General features: G+C 42.7%; 2 protein-coding genes across 7 annotated transcripts in view; both read right to left on the reverse strand.

Moving 5' to 3' along the window:
• The window catches only part of TMEM245 (transmembrane protein 245), a 105,007-nt gene extending 103,326 nt beyond the window's left edge, over positions 1-1,681 (reverse strand). For all 6 annotated transcript variants that reach the window (XM_032240297.1, XM_032240296.1, XM_032240295.1 and 3 more), the window contains exon 1: positions 1,071-1,681. In XM_032240297.1, the coding sequence (XP_032096188.1) occupies positions 1,071-1,652 (582 nt within the window). In that variant the 5' untranslated portion in view covers positions 1,653-1,681. The remainder of the gene's footprint in view (positions 1-1,070) is intronic.
• Positions 1,682-15,586: 13,905 nt separating this feature from the next.
• The window catches only part of FRRS1L (ferric chelate reductase 1 like), a 28,674-nt gene continuing 19,245 nt past the window's right edge, over positions 15,587-25,015 (reverse strand). The window contains exons 4-5 of the mRNA XM_032240301.1: positions 19,529-19,775; positions 15,587-15,861 (exon numbers count right to left, since the gene is read on the reverse strand). Of these exons, the coding sequence (XP_032096192.1) occupies positions 15,689-15,861; positions 19,529-19,775 (420 nt within the window). The 3' untranslated portion in view covers positions 15,587-15,688. The remainder of the gene's footprint in view (positions 15,862-19,528; positions 19,776-25,015) is intronic.

Below are 25,015 nucleotides of genomic sequence, written 5' to 3' on the forward strand. Positions count from 1 at the left end.
GATCATTCACCACTCTACCAATAACCTCAGGCAAGCCAAAACGCTGCTTGACAGATACGGGGAATTATTAATACTTTGCAACTTAATGATGTCAAGGTACCTTGAACTTTATTTCACTGACAAAAGAAGTGATTCAAATTTATTTGTAAATGGTACTGTTTACTAATCAATTGGTATTCTTACGCACTAAATCTCCACTTGTTTTTAACAGTTCCAGTTAAACATGTGGATCATTAACTAGTCTACAATATTGTCTGAGTTAGGAATTGTGTCACTAGATTATCTTTGAAATCCCTTCCAATTCGAAAGCTCCCTAATTTTCTAAGAGCAAGGTCAGGGTAATCCAAGCATCAAATCTACGTCTTTCTCTTTCACGCGGTCAGCTGCTTTACTCCAGGCGGGAGGTATGCCGTGGCACACCAGTCCCTGCACAACAAAAGTAGTTACCATTAAGTAAAGCGTGGAGAGAAAGAGGCACAGGCGGCTCAGCACCCGATGCCTTGCAAAATTATACTGAAATCTCCTGAACTGACAGGCAGCACCAGCAAGTGAAGCAAGCTTTGTTTTAGGACTTGTGAGAAATCTAAGACACCCAGCGCCTTCTTTGTCCCTAAGCAGCCCTAGACTGGTAAGAGGTCACCTTTCCTATCTGCAGGATGGCAAGTTGGCCTAGAATCTCTAAAGTCCCTTCCATATCTGACATTCAGATGCGCAGAACTGAAGGTGGCCGAAGTACCCCCTCCCTCTCCGACCAGGAGTAAAACTAAGCCCCACTGCCATGCTCTGGCCTCTCTCTCCAAAGCGGAATAGCGATTCTCAATCCAGGGCACTGTCCCCCTAAGAGGGCCTATTAGGATGGAGGCAAGGCGGGAAGCAGGGAGGCTGTTTCAAACCACGCCCGCCCAATTTTTGGAAGAAAAGTGCGCCAAATTCCTGAGGTGTGAGAGGAAAGCGGAGACGGACAGTCGCTGCAGCACAGGTGTGGCCCCTCTCGTCGCCCCTGCACCAGGAGGAACAGCTGCAGGATTGCATCCCAGTGTGTGGGGGTGCCCGGGCTGCCGCTCACTCACCCACAGGCTGCTGAAGTAGTCCAGCCCGCGGCAGATGAGCGCCGCGGCGTGCACCAGCAGCACCTGCACGCCCAGGTAGCTGCCGAGGCAGTAGAGGCCGTACAGGAGCGGGCCGCCGGCGCCGAGCAGCAAGAGCAGGCGGCGGCGGCGCAGCGCCTGCTCGCCCAGGGCCTCGACGCCGTAGTCGACGAAGCAGAGAGGCAGCAGCAGCGCGGCCAGCACGATGGGCGTGTGCGCGCGGTGCAGGCGCTGAAGCCAGTGGCGGCCCAGGCGCGTCAGCGAGCTTTTGAAGGGATGCAAGAAGGTGCCGCACAGCACCGCCCAAAGCAGCGGCCGCAGGAAGGCCTCTAGGATGAAGTAGACCAGCACCGCGGCGCCGCAACACAGGCACACAAACAGCACGGCCCCGGTGTTGTAGAAGGCCTGCTTGATGGGCTTGTCGAAGCGCAGCGCCAGCGCCGCAGTCCGCGGGGTCTCTCCGCCACCGCCACTCGGCCCAACCGCGCGCGGAAGCCGCGGCGCCGGCCCGGGAGAGCCCCGAGTGCCGGGCTCCTCTGAAGGGCCGCCGCCATCGGCCATCATACCTCCGCCGCAGCCGCAGCCGAGGGGCGGTAATGGGAGCCGGGAGAGAATCGCGGGCGGGAGGGAGGGCTGGAGGCGCGCGGGATTGTGGGAGTTGTAGTTCTCCGCTGGCCTACAGGACCACCAAGCGCTTACAGGAAACTACAACTCCCTAAGGTGGATGAGGAGAGTGCCTCCGCCCCCTTGGTCTCCGCAGAGTGCTGGTAACAAGTTTCTAGGGGCCACAGCTTCCTGGAGGGGGAAAAAAAAAAGCTCCTTTCACTCATTGGTTAATGTCAATTTCTCGCGAGGCAAGATCCCGAAAGGCGCCACATTCAAAGATTAAAACCTGCGCTGCAAACTAGAATACCGTGGGAGAGTACTTTTAAAACACCAATGCCCCGATTCTATTTCACTGATTTATTTAACAGATACTTTTAAAGTGTTTGCTCTGGTGTATCTGACAGGATTTTAAATAGAGATTACTATATAACAAGCCCTACTCTAAGTGGCTCACTCCTATTAACTCATTTAATCCTTAAAACAACCCTACAAAGAAGGTGTTATTATCCTCATTTTACAAACAGAAAAACTGAGACAGAGTCGTTAAGTACCCAGCCAGGGTCACACAGCTACCAAGTGGCAGAGGCAAGATTCAAACTCAGTGATTCTGGTTCCAAAGGATATCCTTTTATCTACTATAGTATTGGACCTGAGCAAAGAACTCTTGGCATGTTATAAATGTTCTTCCATAGCTTGTAATTTGCAGCCAACTGTTTGTGCAGGTGTCGCTATGGAAGCAATCTAAACTCTTGAAAGAGTCATAGATCAGAGTCTCAAACTGCCACTGTTCCTTTTTTAGACTTGATGTCAAGTCAGTTAAGTCCCCAACCTCCGAGTTCCCCTCGGTCACATGGCGATGATAACAATACAAGCTTTTGCTTTAGGGTTATTATTGGGGGAAAAGGAAACTCTGGGGCGGTACAAGGTTCTTCAGTTGTCCTATTGGAAAAGTGCTGGGATTCAAGCCTCCTACCCATAAAATATCCCAATCAACATTTTGGTTAAAAAAAAAAAAAAATTAACAAAGCCTTGACTGAGTACTCAACATGTGATTGCTTCACACCTGCAAGTTATCCCTTTCCTGTTTCAATAACTATTCCTATTAATTTCAACATTTTTGTTTCCCTTCTAAAACAGACAAGACAATTATCATAATCCACAGTTTTCAGATGAAGAAACTATTGCTTACTAAGATCTGGAAACAAAGGGATGCAGTAAAGGAAGTAAAGGAAAAAGTAATTCCCTATCCATCTCATTTGTAAGTTTCAGATGGCCTTTAGAGTTTTATAACCGAAACACAGGGTTAGTCGCTCACCACTTGCAGATTTCAATTAACAAGAGCAAGGTCTAGTTTAAAAAAAGTGATGTATTCCAAAGCTAGCTAAGGGGAAGAAGTACAGGTTTCCTCCCAAAGGTACTGCTCCACAAGTGAAGCAGAAAGCAAGCACTTTTAAAGCGAAGGAAGCAAGCAGTTGTCTGGAAGGGGTTAGCATTCCTTATCTACTGGGTGGTCAAGCTGGTGACTGCTGGCACCTTCGCTGTGCAGATCTAAGCTCAAAACCCCCAGATGGAAGAGAGTTTCATATTTCTCAAGGCCGTCTTCTGGTGGGAGGGAGTTTTGTAGAAATTGGATGTTATCTCTTAAAGCATTCTCCTGGTGGGTGAGTTCCTTTCTGGAGCTCCTAAGCACATAGTTGAACTTGCCCTATAGGGACTGTCTGGTGAAGACGAGGTAAAAGGCTATATTTGCCTTTTTAAATTTTTTTGTGATTTATTTATTTTGAGATGGAGTTTCACTCTTGTCACCCAGGCTGTAGTGCAATGGTGCAATCAAACAATTCTCCTGCCTCAGCTTACTGAACTAGGATTACAGGTGCCTGCCACCATGACCAACTAATTTTTGTATATATATATTTTTAAGTAGAGACAGGTTTTACCATGTTGGCCAGGCTGGTCTCGAACTCCTGACCTCAGGTGATCCACCCACCTCAGCTTCCCAAAGTGCTGGGATTATAGGCATGAGTCACCGTGCCCGCCTACATTTGCCTTTTTAAAGGGCTAAGTAGAAAGTGAGAAACCGGGGGAATAAGAAAGGAACAGAGAAAAAAAGAAATAATAAACTATCTTTCAGAAAAAATGAGGGTACTCAGTTACAGTTTGACTCTGTGAATATTTTTTGTTTCAGTTGTTCCTACATTTTACTTTGCTTCTTAATTTGCTCAGGTTTTCTGGGATTACAATTACAAAGTATGGTCACATTTGCCCTCAGTCCATATTACACTGACTTAAGCTCCCACGTACATAAAAACAAAGGCCTCAACCTCCTTCCCAAAAAGTGCTTGGTGATTTCTATCGGGGGTAGGGTCCCAAAAGAGGTGCCTCACGTATACCCAGAGACATGAGTCAGCTGCTACCAACCAGCCTGCTGCCCACACAGCTCACTGACTTTAGTGCCCATCGGAAGATTTCCAGTGCCTGTGTCATTTTCTCCAGATCCTGGATACTCCCCAACCTTCTAATCCTCAAGGTACCAAAGCAGAGCTGGGTTTAATTCTGAGAAGAGAAGAGGAAGAAGTCTTTCTCCCTTGCTTGACAAATATGTTGTCACCAAGCCCTAAAGCAGGTCAGTGTGTGCCAGTGTTTTAGTTTTGGGGTGTGTGTGTGTGTGTGTGTGTGTGTGTGTGTGTTGGTTTTTTTGTTTGTTTTTTTGTTTGTTTATTTGTTTTTAGCCAGAGTCTCACTCTGTCACCCAGGCTGGAGTGCAGTGGTGCAATCTCAGCTCACTACAACCTCTGCATCCTGGGTTCAAGCAATTCTCCTGCCTCAGTCTCCCAAGTAGCTGGGATTATAGGTGTACACGACCACACCTGGCTAATTTTTTGTATTTTTAGTAGAGACGGGGTTTCACCATGTTGACCAGGCTGGTCTTGAACCCCTGACCTCAAGTGTTCCACCTGCCCCAGCCTCCTAAGTGCTAGGATTACAGGCATGAGCCATGGTGCCCAGCCAATGCCCAGTATTGTATAACCCCTCTCATGAATAGTTCTTTCCATGTCTGGCCTTCAGTCCTCTAACCACAGGGGTTCAAAACCCATCCAATGGATCAGTGAGGGAACAAAGACTGAAACTTCCTCTCTGTCCTGCTCCAACCAAAGACTCTCTTCCTCAAGTTACAAGATGAGAGCTCCCATGTTACGCAACAAAAGCATTTATCAATGGATGCAAGCAGAAACTGGATAGGACATGGGGTGTTAACGCTGCCTAAATGGTGTTGGGCCACAATTTAGCAACAACTCAGCAAATCAAAAAATGGTGCTTTGCTCCCGAATCTCAATGAAACTGAAAACTGCTGAACATTTCAAGACCGTTCCAATGGCCAATGCCATAGGACTGACAAGTATCACACAGCATTTCTAGTCAATGGAACTCTCACAGAAATGAAGGCAGAAGCACTAGAATCTAACTAGACTGGTCTTTATGCGGCCTAGCACAAGGCTGAAGTCCCACAGGGTTTAATTCACCCCTCCTATAGTTAGTGGTTCATGTGTCTGTCTCCCTACAGAGCTCCCTGAGGGCAGGGACTGGGTTCGCTTGATTTCTTTGAGCCCAGCACCTGGCATAGGACATACTGAGTAGGAGCTCCGTGTTTGCTGAGCAAGAGAATAAGTGAGTGGCATTCTTTCAAAAAAAAGCCTGTCTGTGCTTCCTGCAAGAAATGATATTGAAACCTGGGGATATTTCTACTGAGCATCCATGTGGTTGAGAGCAGAGAAAATTAAAATACTGGGACAGAGGACCTAAAAAACTGAATTTGAGAAAGAAGCCCATTGTCTACTCAAATCTCTAGGTCAAAGGTCATATGATAGGTGTCTTCTCCAAAATATGAGGCTACTTGGGTTCTCTCTGTTGGCCCTACATGACAACTCACTCCAAAACCCTCAGGGATGAACAGCCTCCATCAGCACACAGGATACAATAGAAGTGAAAGACATTCAGGGTAGTGGATCAAGCTCTCTGGAGACCACACTGTCTCTTGCCTTCCAGTCACATAAATGAATGAATTTTGTAATTATTTAAGCCAATTTTAGTTAGGTTTATATTACTTGCAACAGAAAGCTTCCTGATTTATAAATAAGAAAGTATGTATAAAGCAGCAGCACACTGTCTGTGACATGGTAAGAATCTGACAGTGACTCTCAGGGTAACACTTGGGGGTTTTTTTTTGAGACGGAGTTTCGCTCTTGTTGCCTAGGCTAGAGTGCAATGGTGTGACCTCGGCTCAGCTCAACCTCCACTTTCCAGGTTCAAGTGATTCTCCTGCCTCAGCCTCCAAAGTAGCTGCGATCACAAGCATGTGCCACCATGACTGGCTAGTTTTGTATTTTTAGTAGAGACAGGGTTTCTTCATGTTGGTCAGGCTGGTCTTGAACTCCCGACCTCAGGTGATCCACCTGCCTCGGCCCCCCAAGGTGCTGGGATTACAGGAATGAGCCACCGTGCCTGGCTCTTGGTTTTGTCCTAGAAAAGCCAAGGGGTATCTGTTAAACAATTGATGTCCACAGACTCTCAAGTTATCAAGACAAAATCCACCAGAGATATTACAAACACAGGCAGGGAGAGGATTCTCCAGCATTGTGTCTGTCTTGGAACTCTCCAAGTGTCTCCACAAACATTGACTTATATGTGCTGAGTATCTGCTTTGTACAAAGTCCAGTGCTTACAATGTGGTATGTGTGTTGTGTTTAAAGTAGGATGTACAATGCAGAAGAAGTGATCATGTGAAAATGAAATCAGGGTGACATGCATTCAGATTCCAAATCTGCCACTTGTTATCTGTATAATCCTGGGCAAGTTACATAGCATCTCTGAGCTCAGTTTCCTCATCTATAAATAGAGCATGATCCTTTTTCACAGGGTGGCAGTAAAGAAATTGGAAAATAACATATATTAAACACCCAGAGGCCGAGCCTGGTGGCTCATGCCTGTAATCCCAGTACTTTAAGAGGCTCAGGCAGGCAGATCACCTGAGGTCAGGAGTTCAAGACTAGCTTGGCCAATGTGGTGAAACCCCATCTCTACTAAAAATACAAAAATTGGCCAGGCGTGGTGGTGTGCATCCGTAATCCCAGCTACTTGGGAGGCTGAGACAGGAGAATCTCTTGATCCTGGGAGGTGGAGGTTGCAGTGAGCCAAGATCACGCCTCTGCAATCCAGCCTGGGCAAAAGAGCGAGACTCTGTCTCAAATAAACAAACAAACGAACACCCAGGCCTGCACTGTGGTAGCTCTCCATGGTCCACAGCCACAACTTTGTACAGTTCCAGGGATACAGTTCACATTTGGGGGCACTATTTACATTTGTGCCCCCTGCAGTTGTGAAACAACTGCCAAGAGCACATTGAGCTCCTTAGACCAACAACCACATGTTGGACATCTTACCTGTCTTCACAGGACGAGCCTTCAGACAGATACATAACTCTCCCGTCTGTACCTTCGCCACTATTGTGGTGCCTCAGCTATAAAATGCTCTCCTAATGCATCCTGCTGGTCTTTCATCTGAGGTTGTTAGGTTGCTCTCTCCTTTCTTGGTGATACCCCTGGGTACTCTTTGCCTAACATATTTCTACCCCTTTGTCTTAATAATTTAGGCTTCTATCACAAATTACCACAGACTGACGGGTTTCAGCAACAAAAATTTCTTTCTCATGGTTCTGGCGGCTCGGAAGCCTGAGAGCAGGTGCCAGCATTGTTGGGTTCTGGTGAGGGCCCGCTTCCTGGTTCAATGATGGCCAATTTCTCATTGTGTACTCACGTGGTGGAGAGTGGAGAAAAGAAGCAAATTCTCTCCTTATACAGACACGAATCCCATTCATGAGGGCTCTACCCTCACGCCTAATTACCTACCAAAGGCTCCCTCTCCAAATACCACCACAATGGAGATTAGGGTTTCAACATATAAATTTGGGAGGAACAAATATTCAGTCCATAGCACCCTTCCTTAAGGTTCACTTCAGTATCGCCACCTGCTTTTCCAGTTGCCCCAGGCTGGGTGAGGACCTCCACTCAGGTTGAGCAACAGACCTGAGCTTTTTTTTTTACCAACGCATTCACCATAAGGTACTGTCATGGTGTTTGTTTGTCTGACCCTCCAACCAGGCCCCCAGGGTAAGCCCCCAGGGTTGGGGCAGAAATCAAAAACTGTTCTTCCTAGAGTCCTCTCTGTGTAATGTCTAGCACAAGGACTGGCACATAAGAGTCTTCAATAAATATTTATTGTTGAGCATGGTGGCTCACACCTATAATCCCAGCACTTTGGGAGGCCGCGGTGGGAGGATCACTTGAGCCCAGGAGGTGGAGGCTGCAGTGAGCTCTGACTGTGCAACTGTACTCCGTTTTGGGTGACAGAGCAAGACCCTGTCTAAAAATAAATAAATAAGAAATAAATATTGATTTTTGGCTGATTGAATGAATGGTTGAAGCTTCTTAACCTCCTGGATGCAGGTGACTCTCACATCCATTCTGTTCTTCTGTCTCTTCTTATAGCTTATCTTCTGATCCTTGTAACTATGACTGAGCCCTAAGAAACCTCCAAATCAAACATCAGCCAGGATCAGGTTTGATAGTTGGGCTATCCACTGAGGATATTGCAAAATAAATAAATAAATACTACACAGAACAAGTAGAATACTAAACAAAGGACAAAATATTCGAAGGTTTTATGTTAGTTGTTTGTTTGTTTGTTTTGTTTTTGTGAAAATTAGAGCCTCTAATGCAGAATGCGGTAATGGCTGATTCTTTCTTGACATGCCATTCCTTGATCTTCTCAAGCCAGCCCCTGTAGTACTGGCAGCTTAACAACCTCCCTGGTAATTCATTATGCTCTACAACTAAACTCTAGCTATTCTCAACATATTATATGATTTAATTGCCAATAAGGCTGACAGCTGAAATTCTTAGCACTAGCCAGCTGCAATTAACCAACTGATACACTTGAAATGGATTATATATCTCCATTCACAACTTAATAAAGTATTAAACCGAAGTTATAAATGTAAGATTATTTTACACATTGTTTCTCGACAGGGATTTTTACCTGATGACAGCAATAAGATGTTCCTCTTTGTGAGACAAGACAGGCTATCATCTTCTCCAAGGTCTATAGATTCAGGGAGAAATGACAGCAACTTCCCTGATAAAAGATTGAAAACAAACAGAAAAAGAAAAATGCACCAGAGCACAGCAGTAAGGAATTATAAACTAACTTTAATTACATCAATAGGAAGAATTTCAAACTATGTTGAGAATTCTTACTTGAAAGTGTAAATCTAATTAATATATTCTGACTAACATAATCATCCAAAGATAAAAGCATTTATGATGGCAAATGAACAGAACAATCATTTAGGTAGCATCTAGGAATATTGCTACAATTCCTTTACATAAATAGAAATCCATGTCTTCATTAGTAATGTGGCACACATCTTAAGAGTAAAAATTTACATAAGACAGGCTTATAAATATACATAAATCTCAAAATCAATCACAATCAAACATTAGGTACACAATTGTTATAAAACAAATATAACCTATCAATGTCTATGTAAAGGCATAGTTTTTATAAAATAGTATTTTGTAGGCAGTCTCAAAAAAGTATATTAATACTCCTGGAGTCAGATTGTTCCAGCATATCAGCATGTCTGTGGGAATAAGGCATCCGGAGAAGCTGCATTCACTCTTCCACATGGCCAGGGCCTTCTATGTGATGAAACAGGTAGGACTCTAGTGACCAGGGTGAATGCCACACCCACTGCAGCACCCCATTACCTTACAGAATCGATCACTCTCCAGAAGAATCCAACTGAATGGCTATCAGCCTAATAGCAAATATCCAGGGGAAAACTGAACACATTAATCAAGTAGCAGTACAATTTATGTTAAAAATCCCAAATAGCTTGATGATTCCATTAAATTTTGAGTTACCAGACATACTTAAAATCACAATAGCCCAGCCACTGTTTTTATGAAGAGGAACTTATATGCAAGTCTTTTATTAAATATAAAAACAAAGAAGTCTAACTTGAAATTAAATAACTGGATAACTGAATAACTGAATAAGGAACCTAATTAAATACAAAACCTGTACAGGTTGCATCAACATGCCAGTTACTCAGCTAATACTAGTCTTGGTTTCTTAACTAACAGTATAGAAAAGTTACATTCAACAGTGGTACTTTATATATTCTTAACAATTCATATATTGTTGAATGGAGGAGATAAGCCTCAGTAAAAGATCCGGGAATACTTTCTACAAACTACATTACTATAAACTCAAGCATAGTTTTGCCTGTAATATGCATAATGTTTTATCCCTTGGGTTTTAAAGTAGGCAAGAGATCAGAAACAGAAACAACTTTGACAAAGACCTTCAAATGCTCATGGTGTGTATATACAGGCATTTATGTATAAACACACACCATCGTGTATGTACAAATATACAGATGCTCCTCAAGTTACAATAGGGTTATGTCTCAGTAAACCCATCAATCCTAAGTTGAAAATATCACAGGTCAAAACACTTAACGGGACATAACCCCATTGTAAGTTGTGGGAGTATACCAAATGTATATCACTTTCATATCATTGTAAATTTCAAAACTCTTAAGTTGAATCATCCAAAGTCAGGGATCGTCTGTGTATATAAACACACGGGGAACCATCTAACTGTTTGCTAAACATAACCAATTCTGTCTGGAGAACAAGGACATACACCACAGCAAAGTAGACATACCCCAGCCTTTGGCCAAGTGCAGCGGTTCTCAAACATTTTTCCATTATGGTACATAAGGTAGACGCCACATCACATGTGTAAAACACTCCCATGGTGCAGGAGATTTTGATACGACTTTTAAAACATTTATAGATTAATGAATTACTCTGAAACACTGAAATCCTTACCAGGAAGAGCAGTTCAGTAGTAAATGTTGTCCACGATCACCACACTGAAGTAGGACAAAACTGCTGCTTAGCCAGGTCAGTACTTTACTGCCACCACTTTTGCATCCATTCCAGAAAATATATTAGAATGCAGGAGCATGAGAATGCCCTATGCCATTTATTTATAAAGATAAATAAACAATAATTTATTTAAAAAACAAATTATTCATTAACTTTGGTATTCTTACAGCTAACCAGTAACACGTTATGGGCAGTATCCTTTACAACTAATCATGATATACTGGTGTGTCCCTATCCAAGAACAAAGGTGGGAAACCACAGTCCATAAGCAAACCCAGCCTGCTTCCTGTTTTTATGCAGCCTGCAAGCTAAGAATGGTCTTTGGATTTTTCAATGGCTTTTTGAAAAAAATCAAAAGGAAAATATTTGTGACATTTGAAAAGTATATGAAATTCAAAGTTCAGTGTCAATTAAGGTTTACTGGAACACGGCCATTCTCATTCATTTATGTATTGTCTATAGCAGAGCCAAACAGAGACTGAAAAGCCAAAAACTACTATCTGGCCCTTAACAGAGAAAGTTTGCTGACCCCTGGACTAGAGCTAAGAATGACATACAACTTCAGTGATCACATCTCTTATGCACAAAATCCTGAATACAGACAGTAAACTCAATTCCAGAAATAGTGGTAAATACCATCTAGGATGGAAATCCATTCCTGAGTTGTCCAAACTTTCTGATTTCTTTAATGACAAAAGCCAACTTAATTAAATACAGCTTCTGCATTTTATCTGAAATCATGTTTATAAATTCACCTTTTGACTACAGTGGAGCAATAAAAAAGCACTGGGCTCCAAGTTAGAAGATCTAGGTTCTAGACAATTCACTTTTAAATTGTTAAATTCTTAAAAATGTATTTAAGTCTTTTTTGATCTGTGTATTAAACCTATTAAAAGAACTAAGATAACTGGTAAAATAATCAAAATGCTTTTAAGCAGAGAAGAAAGTTGACATAAAGTAAAACATGCTCCTCTCCCCCAAATATAACTATAAAGAGTCCTCCAATTAATTGTAAATTATTAAACAGGGAAAAAAAGGCACCTAGCTAATTGGAGTGTAGATAGTGGGTTCCATTCAGTAAAAGTTTTAGTGGATGTGCATGAAGGTGTATGAATGTATAGGAAATCATATCACCTCCCTAGGCTTCAGCTGCACCCCTGTAAAATAAGAGCATTGGATTAAATGGTCTCTAGTGTCCTGGCCAGCACTTGTAATTTATGTCAAATGACCAGCCTCAGTTTTTTCATCTGTAAAATTGGATAAATAATAGAATCTACTTTCTATGGTTGCGCTGAGGATTAAATGTGTTAATTCATGTAAAGTGCCTAGAACAGCACTAAATACATTTCACTAGCATTATTATTACTTAGGTACTTGACAAAGGACACTGGTTGGGCATCTCCAACCAGTGGAGATGGGAAATGCAGACATAAAATAGAAGTTGATTCTCTTTTATTAAGTAGGAATGAATGAAACTGGAGTCTATGGAGTTATCACTTCATCATGTTTATCAATAGGTGATTCTCTGAGATAATGGTCAAAGGCATTCCGTATCACTGGTGTGAATTCTTATTTCTGAACAATGATTATTGTTAGTACTGTTAACTAAGGACGTTTCTATTTATGTTTCAAAAAACAAAGTTCAGTGGTTGCTAACTTAATTATTTATGGTTTGAGCACAGGAGAAAGAATATAAAAACTTTGGCCAGTCTTGTAATATACATGAAATGCAAGCCTTCTGAACCAAACAAACTTGCCATAGAAGTATAGTTTCTCATATGTATTCATTCTACAAATGTTTGCTGAGTACATGCTATGGAGAAACATCTGCTACAATGATGAGTAATGTGTCTGCATTAGGGAGATAACAAGGAGGACAAGCCAGCAAGTCTAGAAAAGCATGATATGTTGATGAGGAAGCCCAATGCACCATGGGAGCATTTAACAGGGACCTAGACCTATGTATGTAGTCCAGGGATTTAGAGGAAAGAATATTTAAGCTGTGACCTGACAGGTCAGTAGGAGTTCATCAAGCACAAGAGGTGGAGAATGTTTGAACACGGGGAACTAAATGAGAAGTGAGATAGAGCAGGTCTGAAGAACTTAGAGCCTTTCAGTCTTGCTGAGACATATCAAGGGAGGAAGAGTGGCAAAAGATGATATTGCAGGTCACAGAACTGTCTTGCATTTTACCTTCATGGCACTGAGAAGTCATTGAAAGTTCTAAGCATAAAAATGCAAAAACTGGTAATCAAATTAGAAACCATTCGTGAAATAATTAGCTTGATGAGAAATGTAAGCGGAAGGAAGCTGCATTCACTTCTTCCTTCCCTCCTTGCTACTAAGCTGGAGTCCCTCTTTTGTTTTAACTTACTGTATTTATAGCTCAAATACTATACACATAAGAGTGAAATATAAAAATATTTGCTTCTTATTTACAATGTGGACGCCTGCATATCAGTATCTTCACTACTAAACAGCCACTAGAACTGAGAAGACACTACACAGGCCAAAATTAGCCATGACCAGAGTGGAATCAAGGACTTGAACCAGGGTACTTGAGTTTAAATCCTACCCACTTCCATTACACACTTGATGTCAGTTCTCCCCTAAATGTCAATTTCTTCCCATCTGTAATGAATAGTATTTCTCCTGCATCCCTCGGAAGTGTCTGGTAACTGTGTTTATTGATGTTTTCCTTATTTTGGTTCAGATCCAGAAGAATTTGAAAGCTCTCCCCACAAGCGGACTTTCACCTGTGACATGAATCTTGAGGGCGGTATTAGAAATCACAGTCACCAGTGTTGTTCAGTCACAAGCCTATGAAGTTGAAATCAGCTTTAAAACAACAAGGGCAAGCCAGAGAACTCCAGAATGCCACAGAGGAAATGTCTCAGCAGCACTAACTATACCTGCAGACTTCTCTCCTCAAAATGGGCTGTTAGCACAGACATTTGGAAGCTTTAGAAAAAAGCATTATGTCAAGGCATTATTATGAATTATGCTGATTGCCTGTCCAGTTTATAAGTCTGAACATTTTATTTTATTTATCTTTTTGAGACAGGGTCTCCTTCTGTCACCCAGGCTGGAGTGCAAATGGCACAATCTCAGCTCACTACAACTGCCACCTCCCGGGTTCAAGCAATTCTCGTGCCTCAGCCTCCCAAGTAGCTGGGATTACAGGCATGTGCCACCATGCCTGGCTAAGTTTTGTATTTTTAGTAGAGACAAGGTTTTGCCATGTTGGCCAGGCTGGTTTTGAACTCCTGGCCTCAAGTGATCCACCTGGTTGGTCTCTCAAATTGCTGGGATTACTTGTGGCGTGAGCCACCATGCTCAGCCACAAGTCTGAACATTTTAAATGGATATTCTAGGTGAATTCACTTTATGGGTCATTTTCCCATTTTCAAATTAAAAAAAAAAAAAGCCACCTCATAAAAAAAATTATATTCCAAATCTCTACAGTCTCAAAAACTGTTGATTATTAAAATGCCCTAAATTTTTAATAAGATGTTTTGTCTAACACATTTTTCGGCAAGGTGATCACCTGAGGTCCGGAGTTCGAGACCAGCCTGACTAACATGGTAAAACTCCGTCTCTACTAAAAATACAAAAAAATTAGCCAGGCATAGTGGCACATCCCTGTAATCCCAACTACTCAGGAGACTGAGGCAGGAGAATCGCTTGAACCTGGGAGGCGGAGGTTGCAATGAGCTGAGATCATGTCATTGTACTCCAGCCTGGCAAAAAGAGCGAAAATTCATCTCAAAAAAAAAAAAAAATACACTTTTAATCATAATGTATGCTGGCTCTGACAAGATAATTCACTGTAACAATAGATTAATACCTCAGTTTTATAAAATTCAGTGCTTGAAGAGTTCAAATTCTAACTGCTAAGAATTCCCATTTTTAAAAATATCATTAACACAAATGTACATATTCAGGACTGCACACAGTTCAGTCTCTAACCTTTCCAAATAGCAGTACAAATGTTTTCTCAAAGTTACTCTCTAACTGAGAAGAAATTTCAAATAAATATTATTTATTTGTTTGTTTTTGGAGACAGAGTCTGGCTCTGTCACCCAGCGCTGGATTGCAGTGGCACAATATCGGCTCATTGCAACCTCTGCCTCCCAGGTTCCAGAGATTCTCCTGCCTCAGTCTCCTGAGTAGCTGGGATTACAGGCATGCACCACCACGTCTGAATAATTTTTGTACTTTTTAGTAGAGATGGGGTTTCACCATACCGGTCAGGCTGGTCTCAAACTCCTGACCTCAGGCGATCCGCCCGTCTCAACCTCCCAAAGTGCTGGGATTACAGGTGTGAGCCACCGTGCTTGGCCGAAATTTCAAATAAATATGAACTATTTTCATATCATTGTAGTTTCATCAAATCTCCCCATTGGCTGTGTAAATATCCAAAAGCACTTCTGCTTTACGGAAATTTGAAAGTTCTTCTGCCCAAAAGGCTGACTGTGAACTTATGACATTCAGTAAAATTCTCCCTAGTGATACTCAAATAACTCTCTTGTGCTATACCACTCACAGTAAAGAAAGACAGTTTTGAGACATGATGTCTATACATAGTTCTTTCTCTGCCTTTCTATTTGTTATTTCCAGCCAAAGCTACATGGTATGTGGATCATAAAAAGGCAGCCTTTCTGGGTCTCAAATCCCATTCAGGAAGATGGCAATCATAATTTTCATCAATCCAACTCAGAGATGTTGTGAAGTTAAATAAGAAAACATATTTGAAAATACATAGAAAAGATGTAAGTACATTCCAAAAGTATAGGATCATTGTTAAACAATCCTCTTTGACTAGAAAAGAAGCTTGTTCTTTCTTTCAAAAAGCTGAAATCATATGACGTTTTTTTTCTGTCAAATAATCGAAGCTAAAATAATACTGGATATTCTTTAAAAATATATTTATACTAAAGACTTCCCAATCCATATAATCTGTTGGCCCTGTAGCTGTGGTTAGGGGGTTCCCATCAATAGGTAGAATGTCAGAGCAACTATCAGAAGCAAACAAAATGGAGATGAGAAGGTTTGATAGGCAGCTGATGGCATAAAAATGTCTTCATACTTGTAAATACTGACAACACGCTCTGAAGCTGGCGGTGAGTCTATATCATGTCGAGTGATAGAGCCTTTAAGAAAAAAAGAGAAGGGCAGGGAGCAGTTGAAAAAAGTACAGATTTATAATGGTATAGGCAAACAATAGAAAAATCAAAAGTCTATTTAGTGTTGAACGCATACGCAATGGTTACAGATCTGGATTCAGGTATTCGAGTTATCAGAATTCTCTATCATTGTCCATCTAATGAACGCAGAAATTACTCAAATTTATCCAAAAAGACTAGTTCTCATTAATTTGCACTCCCCTATCAGAACAATGCTGTTGGTCTGGTTCCTGGCATCTCAATGTTAAGACTGCTAGTTATATAACATTGTATGATTATTGTTTGATTGCCTCCTTTAAACAGCTATAAGGAGTTCTGTCTTATTAATACCCAAATGAGCAAACTATATTTTTATTTCAAACAGCAGAGACTACTAACTTTTTTCCCTCAGATCTATCTTGCCTATATGGATCATCAACAACTCCTGACAACACTATTAAAGTCTCCCTTACAGATGGAAGCCCTCTTCTACTGTCTGTGGGACATTCAGTACCCTCCCCCAGGCCATGCCAGGGGGAGTGTGGTATGCCGGATGTGTGTCTGTGTGTCTGGCTGATTAGGGTTGAATGGTACAGAAAGCAGGATGATTAAGGTGCCAGACAAGTCTTTGGCTGGGAAACTTTTTAAAAACTTGGTTACAAGTGGAAAGAAGTATAGACTGTGTGTAAAATATATTTAATAAGCTTCAGTTGATTAAAAGTGTCTGACCTTCTGAATAAACCACATGAAACTCGGGTTAGGGAGACTAAGGCATAAGCATTCAGTGCAAAAGTCTCCTTAGGAATAGGGCTCAGAGTGAGGGTTTTCAAGGTCCTATCTGCTAGGGAAGCCCTGCCAAACTTAACACGTCAGGTCTCTGCTTAGTGTCCATGCTGGCCCAGTTAGCAAAAATCAAATTCTCCAGTTTGTATGACTATGGTCTCACCTACTTGGGAGGCTGAGTTGGGAGGATCACTTAAACCTGGGAGGTGGAGGCTGCAGTGAGCTGTGATTGTTTCTCTGCACTCCAGACTGGGTAACAGAGAAGACTTTTATCTCAACAGATCCCACTCACCTCTCCTACCTAACCTCAGCTCACTGGTCACCTGCACTGGCTGCTTGACTTAACTATGTGCCTACAGTTCATGACTTCCTTTAGTGAAATCTGACCCCATACCCCTTTCAAGCCTTAGTTCAAAGTTTTTCCCCTGACAGAGACCTTGGGAGAATGCATAGGATATAATTAATAAAGAGGCATTAGAAGGGCACGCAGGAAACGAGAAAAGCACAAGACTACATATAGGGTAGCAACGTGCCTGTTTTGCTTAGAGGTAGTGAAAAGAACAGAAGTCTGGAGAGAGCTTATCAGGTAAGGCAGGACCAGATTTGGAGAAGGCTTTGAACTTAGGCTAGTCTGCCATATATGTAAAAAGATGACCTTCTGAAAATACAGCCCTTTCCAATTGGTAAAGCAATTTCAAATACTTGTTTTCACTTAATCCTTATAATAACTCCATGGAATAGGAAGTATTATTGTCCCCACTTTAGATATAAGGAAATGAAATTCAGAATTTAAATAACAGGCTAAATATCATATAGCTACCAAGGGGCAGAACCAATACTCAAACTCAAAGTTTTAGACTTCAAATCTATTTTAGATGACTCCATTTCTCCATGCTGAGATATAATTTATTTCCCAGGGTACTGAAAGTAGTTGAAGTTATAACTGCAGAGCCACTGTTGGTATCTGGGAAATTAAAAAATGGAAAAGGTGTCACCAGTCTAGAGGCATCCAAGTGTCTTCCCAATAGGCAATAGGCAAAATAAAAGGCAGATTATGTCATCTCTAGTATGATTGGTGGAAACAAACTGAAGGAAGAAAACACAACCAGGGCCTGGCACGGTGGCTCACGCCTGTAATTCCAACACTTTGGGAGGCCGAAGCAGGTGGATCACCTGAGGTCAGGAATTTGAGACCAGCCTGCCCAACATGGTGAAACCCCTTCTCTACTAAAAATACGAAAATTAGCCAGGCATGGTAGCAGGCGCCTGTAATCTCCCAGCTACTCAGGAGGCTGAGACAGGAGAATCATTTGAACCCAGGAAGTGGAGGTTACAGTGAGTTGAGATTGTGCCACTGCACTCCAGCCTGGATGACAGAGCAAGACTTCATCTCAAAAAACAAAAAACACAACCAGGTCAGATTAGGCAACAAATAGTTGATGAGCACACAGTAAAGAAAGATGCAATTACCAGGAACCAGAATGAGTTCTCAGTGCAAGGACTGCAAGCCAAACTCACTTCCATTCTTGATCAGACCTTTAGGCTAATCAACCAGAAGACATGCTCAAGACTAATGTAACTTGATTTTGGCAATCTCTTAAAGGTCTCATGATATCCTTGGGTCTTTGTTGGGGAAATGCTGCTGGGTCTTGCCACCCAAAATGAGGTAATCAATGAACCAGCATGACCAGGTTGCTTATTAGAAATGCAGAATCTTGCCAGGCATGGTGGCTCACACTTGTAATCCCAGCACTTAGGGAGGCCAAAGCTGGTGGATCACTTGAGCTCAGGAGTTCAAGACTAGCCTGGGTAATATGGGGAAACCTCATCTATACTAAAAATACAAAAAAAATTAGCCAGGCATGGTGGCACACGCCTATAGTCCCAGCTACTTGGGGGTCTGAGGTAGGAGAATCACTTAAACCTGGGAAGTGGAGGCTGCAGTGAGCTCTGATTGTTTCACTGCACCCCAGCCTGGGTGACAGAGTAGGACCCTGTCAGGGAAGGGGAGGGCAGGGGAGGGCAGGGGAGCAGAATCTCAGGCCCCTACCCCAGAGCTACAGAAAATTCCACTTTAACAATATAGCCAGGTAATTCCTATGCACATAAATATTTAAGGAGTAATGGGTTAAACTATAGGATAATTTGGCAGATTTTTGTGACTAACAGAATAGTCACGAAGTGGGCATTAATGAAATGTTTGGTGTCAATTTCTGGAGAAGTCTCCAGAAGCCCTTCCTGTTCAGTATTTTTTATTCTTTCTTTCTTTTTGAATGGAGACAGGGTCTCACTACAGTGCCCAGGCTGGTCTTAAACTCCTGGGCTCTAACCATCCTCCCAAAGTGCTGGGATTACAGGCATGAACCACCATGTCCAGCCCCTGTTCAGTCTTTTTATATTCACAGCATAGGAGTTAAGAGGATTCACTGGCTTTGGGGTCAGACAGACTTAGGATTGAATTTTAATTCTTCTACTAATTAGTTGTATAGCTTTGAGCAAGTTTCTTAATCTCTCTAAAACCAGGACAATAATACCTATACCTCTCAAGAACATGGTGAGGAGTCAATGAGAATGCTATGATAATTGAATAGAGCCCTACATATAGCAGATAGATCTGTTTCATTAAGCACATTACTCATGACATACTATCTTGTACTGCTCTAGCTTAGCATGTGTATAACTGTTCGTTCGTTTGTCCATATGTATAATAAGTCCATTATAACCTTCTGAAGGTAGGAGTCACATCTTCTTTTCCTTTAAATTATCCAGAGTGCTTATTGCTCTCTTGTGCACACAGTGTGACTTCAATTAATAATGAACACAAGCACAGTGGTGTCTGGTGTTTAATCCAGATGCTAAAATGTAAGCTTACCCTGAATGGCTGGACCCCAAGCAAACAGATAATACCAACTCAAATGCAGATCAACAATTGTTTCATCTCTGGGAACATTCACAGGGCGTTTAAATCTGCAGGTGACGCGATTATTCTCAAAAACTCCTTCTTCATCTCTGGCAGGGTTTCTCTGAATCTCCTTCGCCCACTGGCCTACATTATAGAAGTGCTGTATGCGGACCCTGCCATTGTCATCATGGACGCAGGCCATGACATCATCACCACCCTAACATGAGAAATGATTAAGGAAAAAAAAAGTCAAAGGTTCATCTTTTGCACACTGGTCACTAGAAATATACATTCCATCACCTCTGCAATTTGAAATCCCACCAAAAAAAAAATTCTTTTAAATGCAATTAAAAAGTCTCAACCAAGAGACTGAAGTTACCATCACAATAACTGACATTCAATGCCTCCTGAGTGATGCTTAGAGAAGACATCACCACCTATGTAGTATTCCTGCCCAAAACACAAACTAACCTAGTCACGAGAAAATAATCAAACTCAAACTGAAGGTCATTCCACACAGAAAAAAAAACTAGGCCAGGTGTGGTGGCTCACATCTGTAATCCCAGCACTTTGGGAGGCTGAGGTGGGCGGATCACGAGGTCAGGAGATGAAGACCATCTTGGCCGAAATGGTGAAACCCCATGTCCACTAAAAATACAAAAATTAGCCGAGCATGGTGGCGGGTGCCTGTAGTCCCAGCTACTCGGGAGGCTGAGGCAGAAGAATGGCTTGAACCTGTGAGGCGGAGGTTGCAATGAGCTGAGATCGCGCCACTGCACTCCAGCCTGGCGACAGAGACTCCATCTCAAAATAACAAAAAAAACCCTAGCTTATAATCTTCAAGGAGTCAATGTCATGAAAGACCAAAAAATGAAAAGAAAAAGCTAAGGAACTACTTTAAAATAAACATGAGAATAAAATGCAGTTCTAAATGTTCTGACATAGAAATTTGGGCCATAAACCCAAAATTTCCCTAAAGAACAGTATTGAGACAAGTAGCAACACATGAAAACAAACAATATATTTAATAATACTATCATAGCTATGCTAAACTTCCTGAATTTAATAAACTATATAATCAAAGAGAACATTCTTGATTTTAGGAGATACCTACTTAAGTATTTAGGATTAAAGGATTATGACATTTGTGATTTAAATGCCAAAGTTCCAGAAAATAATAATCAAAAAATAATAATAATCAGTTGTAGTAGCAGTAGCAGCAGTAGGAGGAGAATAAAGCATGTGTGGCTGATGTCATTATTTATAAAAATGTTCTGGAACTAGGGAGTCATGAAGGTGGCACAACACTGAATGAATTGACGCTTTAAAATAGTAAATTTTGGTGTCACTGCACTCCAGCCTGGATGACAAAGTGAAACCTTGTCTCAAAAAACAAAAACAAAATAAAATGGTCACTTCTGGCCAGGTGTGGTGACTGACACCTGTAATCCCAACATTTTGGGAAGTCAAGACAGGAGGATGATTTGAGCCCAGGAGTTTGGGACCACTCTGGGCAATACAGTGAGACCTTGTCTCTACAAAAAACTTTAGAAAATTAGCTGGGCATGGGGGCTCATGCCTGTAGTCCGAGCTACATGGGAGGCTGAGGTGGGAGGATCGTTTGAGCTGGGGAGGTTGAGGCTGCAGTGAGTCTTGTTTGTGCCACTGCACTAGAGCTTGGGCAAGAGAGTCTCAAAAAAAAAAAAAAAAAAACCCAACAACAAACATACACAACGATGTCTCAAAAAAAAAAAAAAATACATACACAACAACAAAAAAATAAAATGGTTAACTGTTATGTGCATTTTACCACAATAAAAAAGTTATCATTTTGTTAATCTAGATTTTCTATATATGAGTTTACTGTACTATCCTTCCTGCTTGTCTGTAGGTTTATACTTTTTTCAAAACAAGGTCAAAAAGTTAAAAGTGTTTGGTCGGGCGTAGTGGCTCATGCCTATAACCCCCGCACTGTAGAAAGCTGGCAGATCACCTGAGGTCAGGAGTTCAAGACTAGCCTGGCCAACATGGTGAAACCCCATCTCTACTAAAAGTACAAAAATTAGCCAGGTGTGGTGGCACGTGCCTATAATCCCTGCTACTCAGGCGGCTGAGGCAGGAGAATCCCTTGAACCCAGGAGGCAGAGTCTGCAGTGAGCCGAGATAGTGCCACTGAACTCCAGCCTGGGCAATAGAGTGAGTGAGACTCCATCTCAAAAAAAACAAAATGTTACCCCAAAAAAAGCGTTCATCAGTTGTAACACACATACCACCCTGTACAGGATGCTGATAATGGGGGAGGCTCCCAGGGGTATATGGGCACTCTATAACTTCTGTTCCATTTCACCGTGAATCTAAAACTGCTGCAAAAAGTAAAGTCTAATTAAAACACACACACACACGCACCCACATACACACACCCACACACCCACATACACACACACACACACACACACACACGTACACACATGTACCCTTTTTTTTTTTTTTTCAGACGGAGTCTCACTCTGTCACCCAGGCTGGGGTGCAGTGGTGCGATCTTGGCTCACTGCAACCTCCGCCTCCTGGGTTGAAGCAATTCTTCGCCTCAGCCTCCTGAGTAGTTGGGACTACAGGCGCCTGCCACCATGCCTGGCTAATTTTTGTATTTTTAGTGGAGACGGGGCTTCACCACGTTGGCCAAGCTGGTCTCAAACTCCTGACCTCAGGTAATCTGCCTTCCTCGGCCTCCCAAACTGCTGGGATGACAGGTGTGAGCCACCACACCCGGCCAATAATGTACCATTTTAAAAAAGTTAAAGGCTATTAAAAAGGGATTCCATTTTGTTTTTCCTATGCAACAGGTTTTCAAAAAAAATTCATCTGTGCTTTTTCTTGGAATAATACAAGAAAAAAAGAGACTTCTACTTTCACAGATAATATGACAATAGATACTTTATAGGCCTTTAGATAGCAGAATATCAAACATAAAATTTGAATGCTCCTCACTCTGCCTCAGTCCTCTAATCTGAACAGCCCCACCCTGAGTGCAAATTCATTTAGGACCGGAAGTGGTCACTTTCCATGCAAGGCAGTTTCTGGACATGGCATGCCCTGCTGTTTCTCCTACTGCCTCTACAGCAGGAGATAAGTAGACCCGTATCTATCCATGCACTCTTATCAGTTGTACCCATTAGACTGGGACACATTGAAGGCTATTCTCCTGGTGACCTCTCCAAGAATAAAGCCACCAGAGCCGCCAAGCTTAGACTGCTTCCCCGTGTTTTCCTATGGCTCACCTACAACCCATATCTAATCCACTAGCAAATCCTATGAGTGCTCCTTCCTTCCGTCCTTTCTTCTGCCTTCCTTCCTTCCTTCCTCCCTTCCTTCCTTCCTCCCTGGCTTCCTTCCTCCCTCCCTGCCTTCCTTCCTCCCTCCCTCCCTTCCTTTCTTCCTTTCTCTCTTTCTTTCTCTCTCTCTCTCTTTCTTTCTTCTTTCCTTTTTTGAGATGGAGTCTTGCTCTGTTGCCTAGGGTGGAGTGCAATGGCATGATGTCAGCTCACTGCAACCTCCACCTCCTGAGTTCAAGCAATTCTCTGCCTCAGCCTCCTGAGTAGCTGGGATCACAGGTGCCTGCCACCATGCCCGGCTAAGTTTCGTATTTTTAGTAGAGACAGGGTTTCACCATGTTGGCCAGACTGGTCTTGAACTCCCGACCTCAAGCGATTCATCTGCCTCGGCCTCCCAAAGTGCTGGGATTACAGGTGTGAGCCACCGCACCCAGCCAGTTAGTGCTACTTTCAAACTATTCAAAATCTGAGTCCTTCTCAACATTGTCACTGTTGGAACTTTGGTTTGAGCCACCCTCCTCTCTGACCAGTAGCCCTGCACAAGCCTCAAAATAGGCCAAGTGAAGAGACAGGGTGGGATGCTCTAGGCAGAAACAACAAGTGCAAAGACACAGAGGCCTGAGAAAGTCTGGCAGTTTGGGACCAAGTCCGGCCCAGCGAAGTGGCAAGGAAGGAGGCTCCAGAGGAAAGACAGAAAAATGCAGCAAGGCACAGGGAAGAGCAGGCGCCAGAGATGACACTGCCTGTGAGCCTGAGTCCCTGCCTGTCCCTGGCCACAGTCCCGTCTGAGGTCCAGAGGTTTTCTTGCTGCTGGGTACAGAGGAAGATAAAACTGTTGAACCAAATTCTTCACTTCCCTGATGTAATCCACCATACCTATTATAATGAAGCCTCCATAAAAATTCAAAAGGAGGCCAGGCACGGAAGTGCCTATAATCCCAGCACTTTGGGAGGCTGAGGCGGGCAGATTACTTGAGGCCAGGAGTTCGAGACCAGCCTGGCCAACATTGTGAAACCCCATCTCTGCTAAAATTACAAAAATTAGCTGGGTGGGGTGGAACACGCCTGTAATCCAAGCTATGTCGGGAGGCTGAGGCAGGAGAATTGCTTAAACCCAGGAAGTGGAGGCAGCAGTAAGCTGTGATCGCGCCACTGCACTCCAGCCTGGGCAACAGAGTAAGACACCGTCTAAAAATAACAAAAAACAAAAACAATTCCAAAAGGACAGGGTTTGAACAGGTGAAGGTGCCTGAAGGGTAGTGAACCCAGAAGGGGCATTGAAGCTCCTCACTCCTTCCCACATGTCTTTCCCTAAGTGTTTCTTCCATCTAATTGTTCTTCTTTATCCTTTGTAATAGCCTTTATAATAAAAGAGTAAAGTAGGCCAGGCACGGTGGCTCATGCCTGTAATCCCAGTACTTTGGGAGGCTGAAGTGGATGGATTACCTGAGGTCAGGAGTTTGAGACCAGCCTGGCCAACATGGTGAAACCCCATCTTTACTAAAAATACAAAAATTAGCTGGGTGTGGTGAAAGGTACCTGTAATCCCAGCTACTCCGGAGGCTGAGGCAGGAAAATCGCTTGAACTGGGGAGGCTGAGGTTGCAGTGAGCCAAGATTGCACCACTGCACTCCAGCCTGGGTGACAAGAGTGAAACTCTGACTCCATAAATAAATAAATAAATAAATGAGTAAAGTGTTTGAATTCTGTGAGCCGCTCCAGGAAATTAACTGAACATGAGGAGGTGGTGGCACCCCAGACTTATAGCTGATTGGTCAGAAATACAGGTCACAACCTGAGGCTTGTGACTGAGGCAGTCTTGTGGTTTTGAACCCTTAACCTGTTGGATCTAATGCTGTCTCCAAGTAGGTAGTGTCAAAAATAAATTGAATTAGGGGACACCCAGCTGTCCAATGGAGAGCTGCTTGGGGTGTGGGGGAACATCCCCATATATCTGGTCACAGAAGCGTTCTTTCTGTACTGAGAATATGAATAGAGAGGGAAAAAAGTTTGTTTTTCCCTTTTTTTTTTTTTTTTTTTTAGATGGTGTCTCCCCCTTTCCCCGGGCTGGTGGTGTGTGGCACAATCTCAGCTCACTGCAAGATGAGGATCAAGCGATTCTCCT

Source organism: Sapajus apella, unplaced genomic scaffold (assembly GCF_009761245.1).
Source record: "Sapajus apella isolate SASKATOON/1434 unplaced genomic scaffold, GSC_monkey_1.0 scaffold46, whole genome shotgun sequence".
Classification (NCBI taxonomy): domain Eukaryota; kingdom Metazoa; phylum Chordata; class Mammalia; order Primates; family Cebidae; genus Sapajus; species Sapajus apella.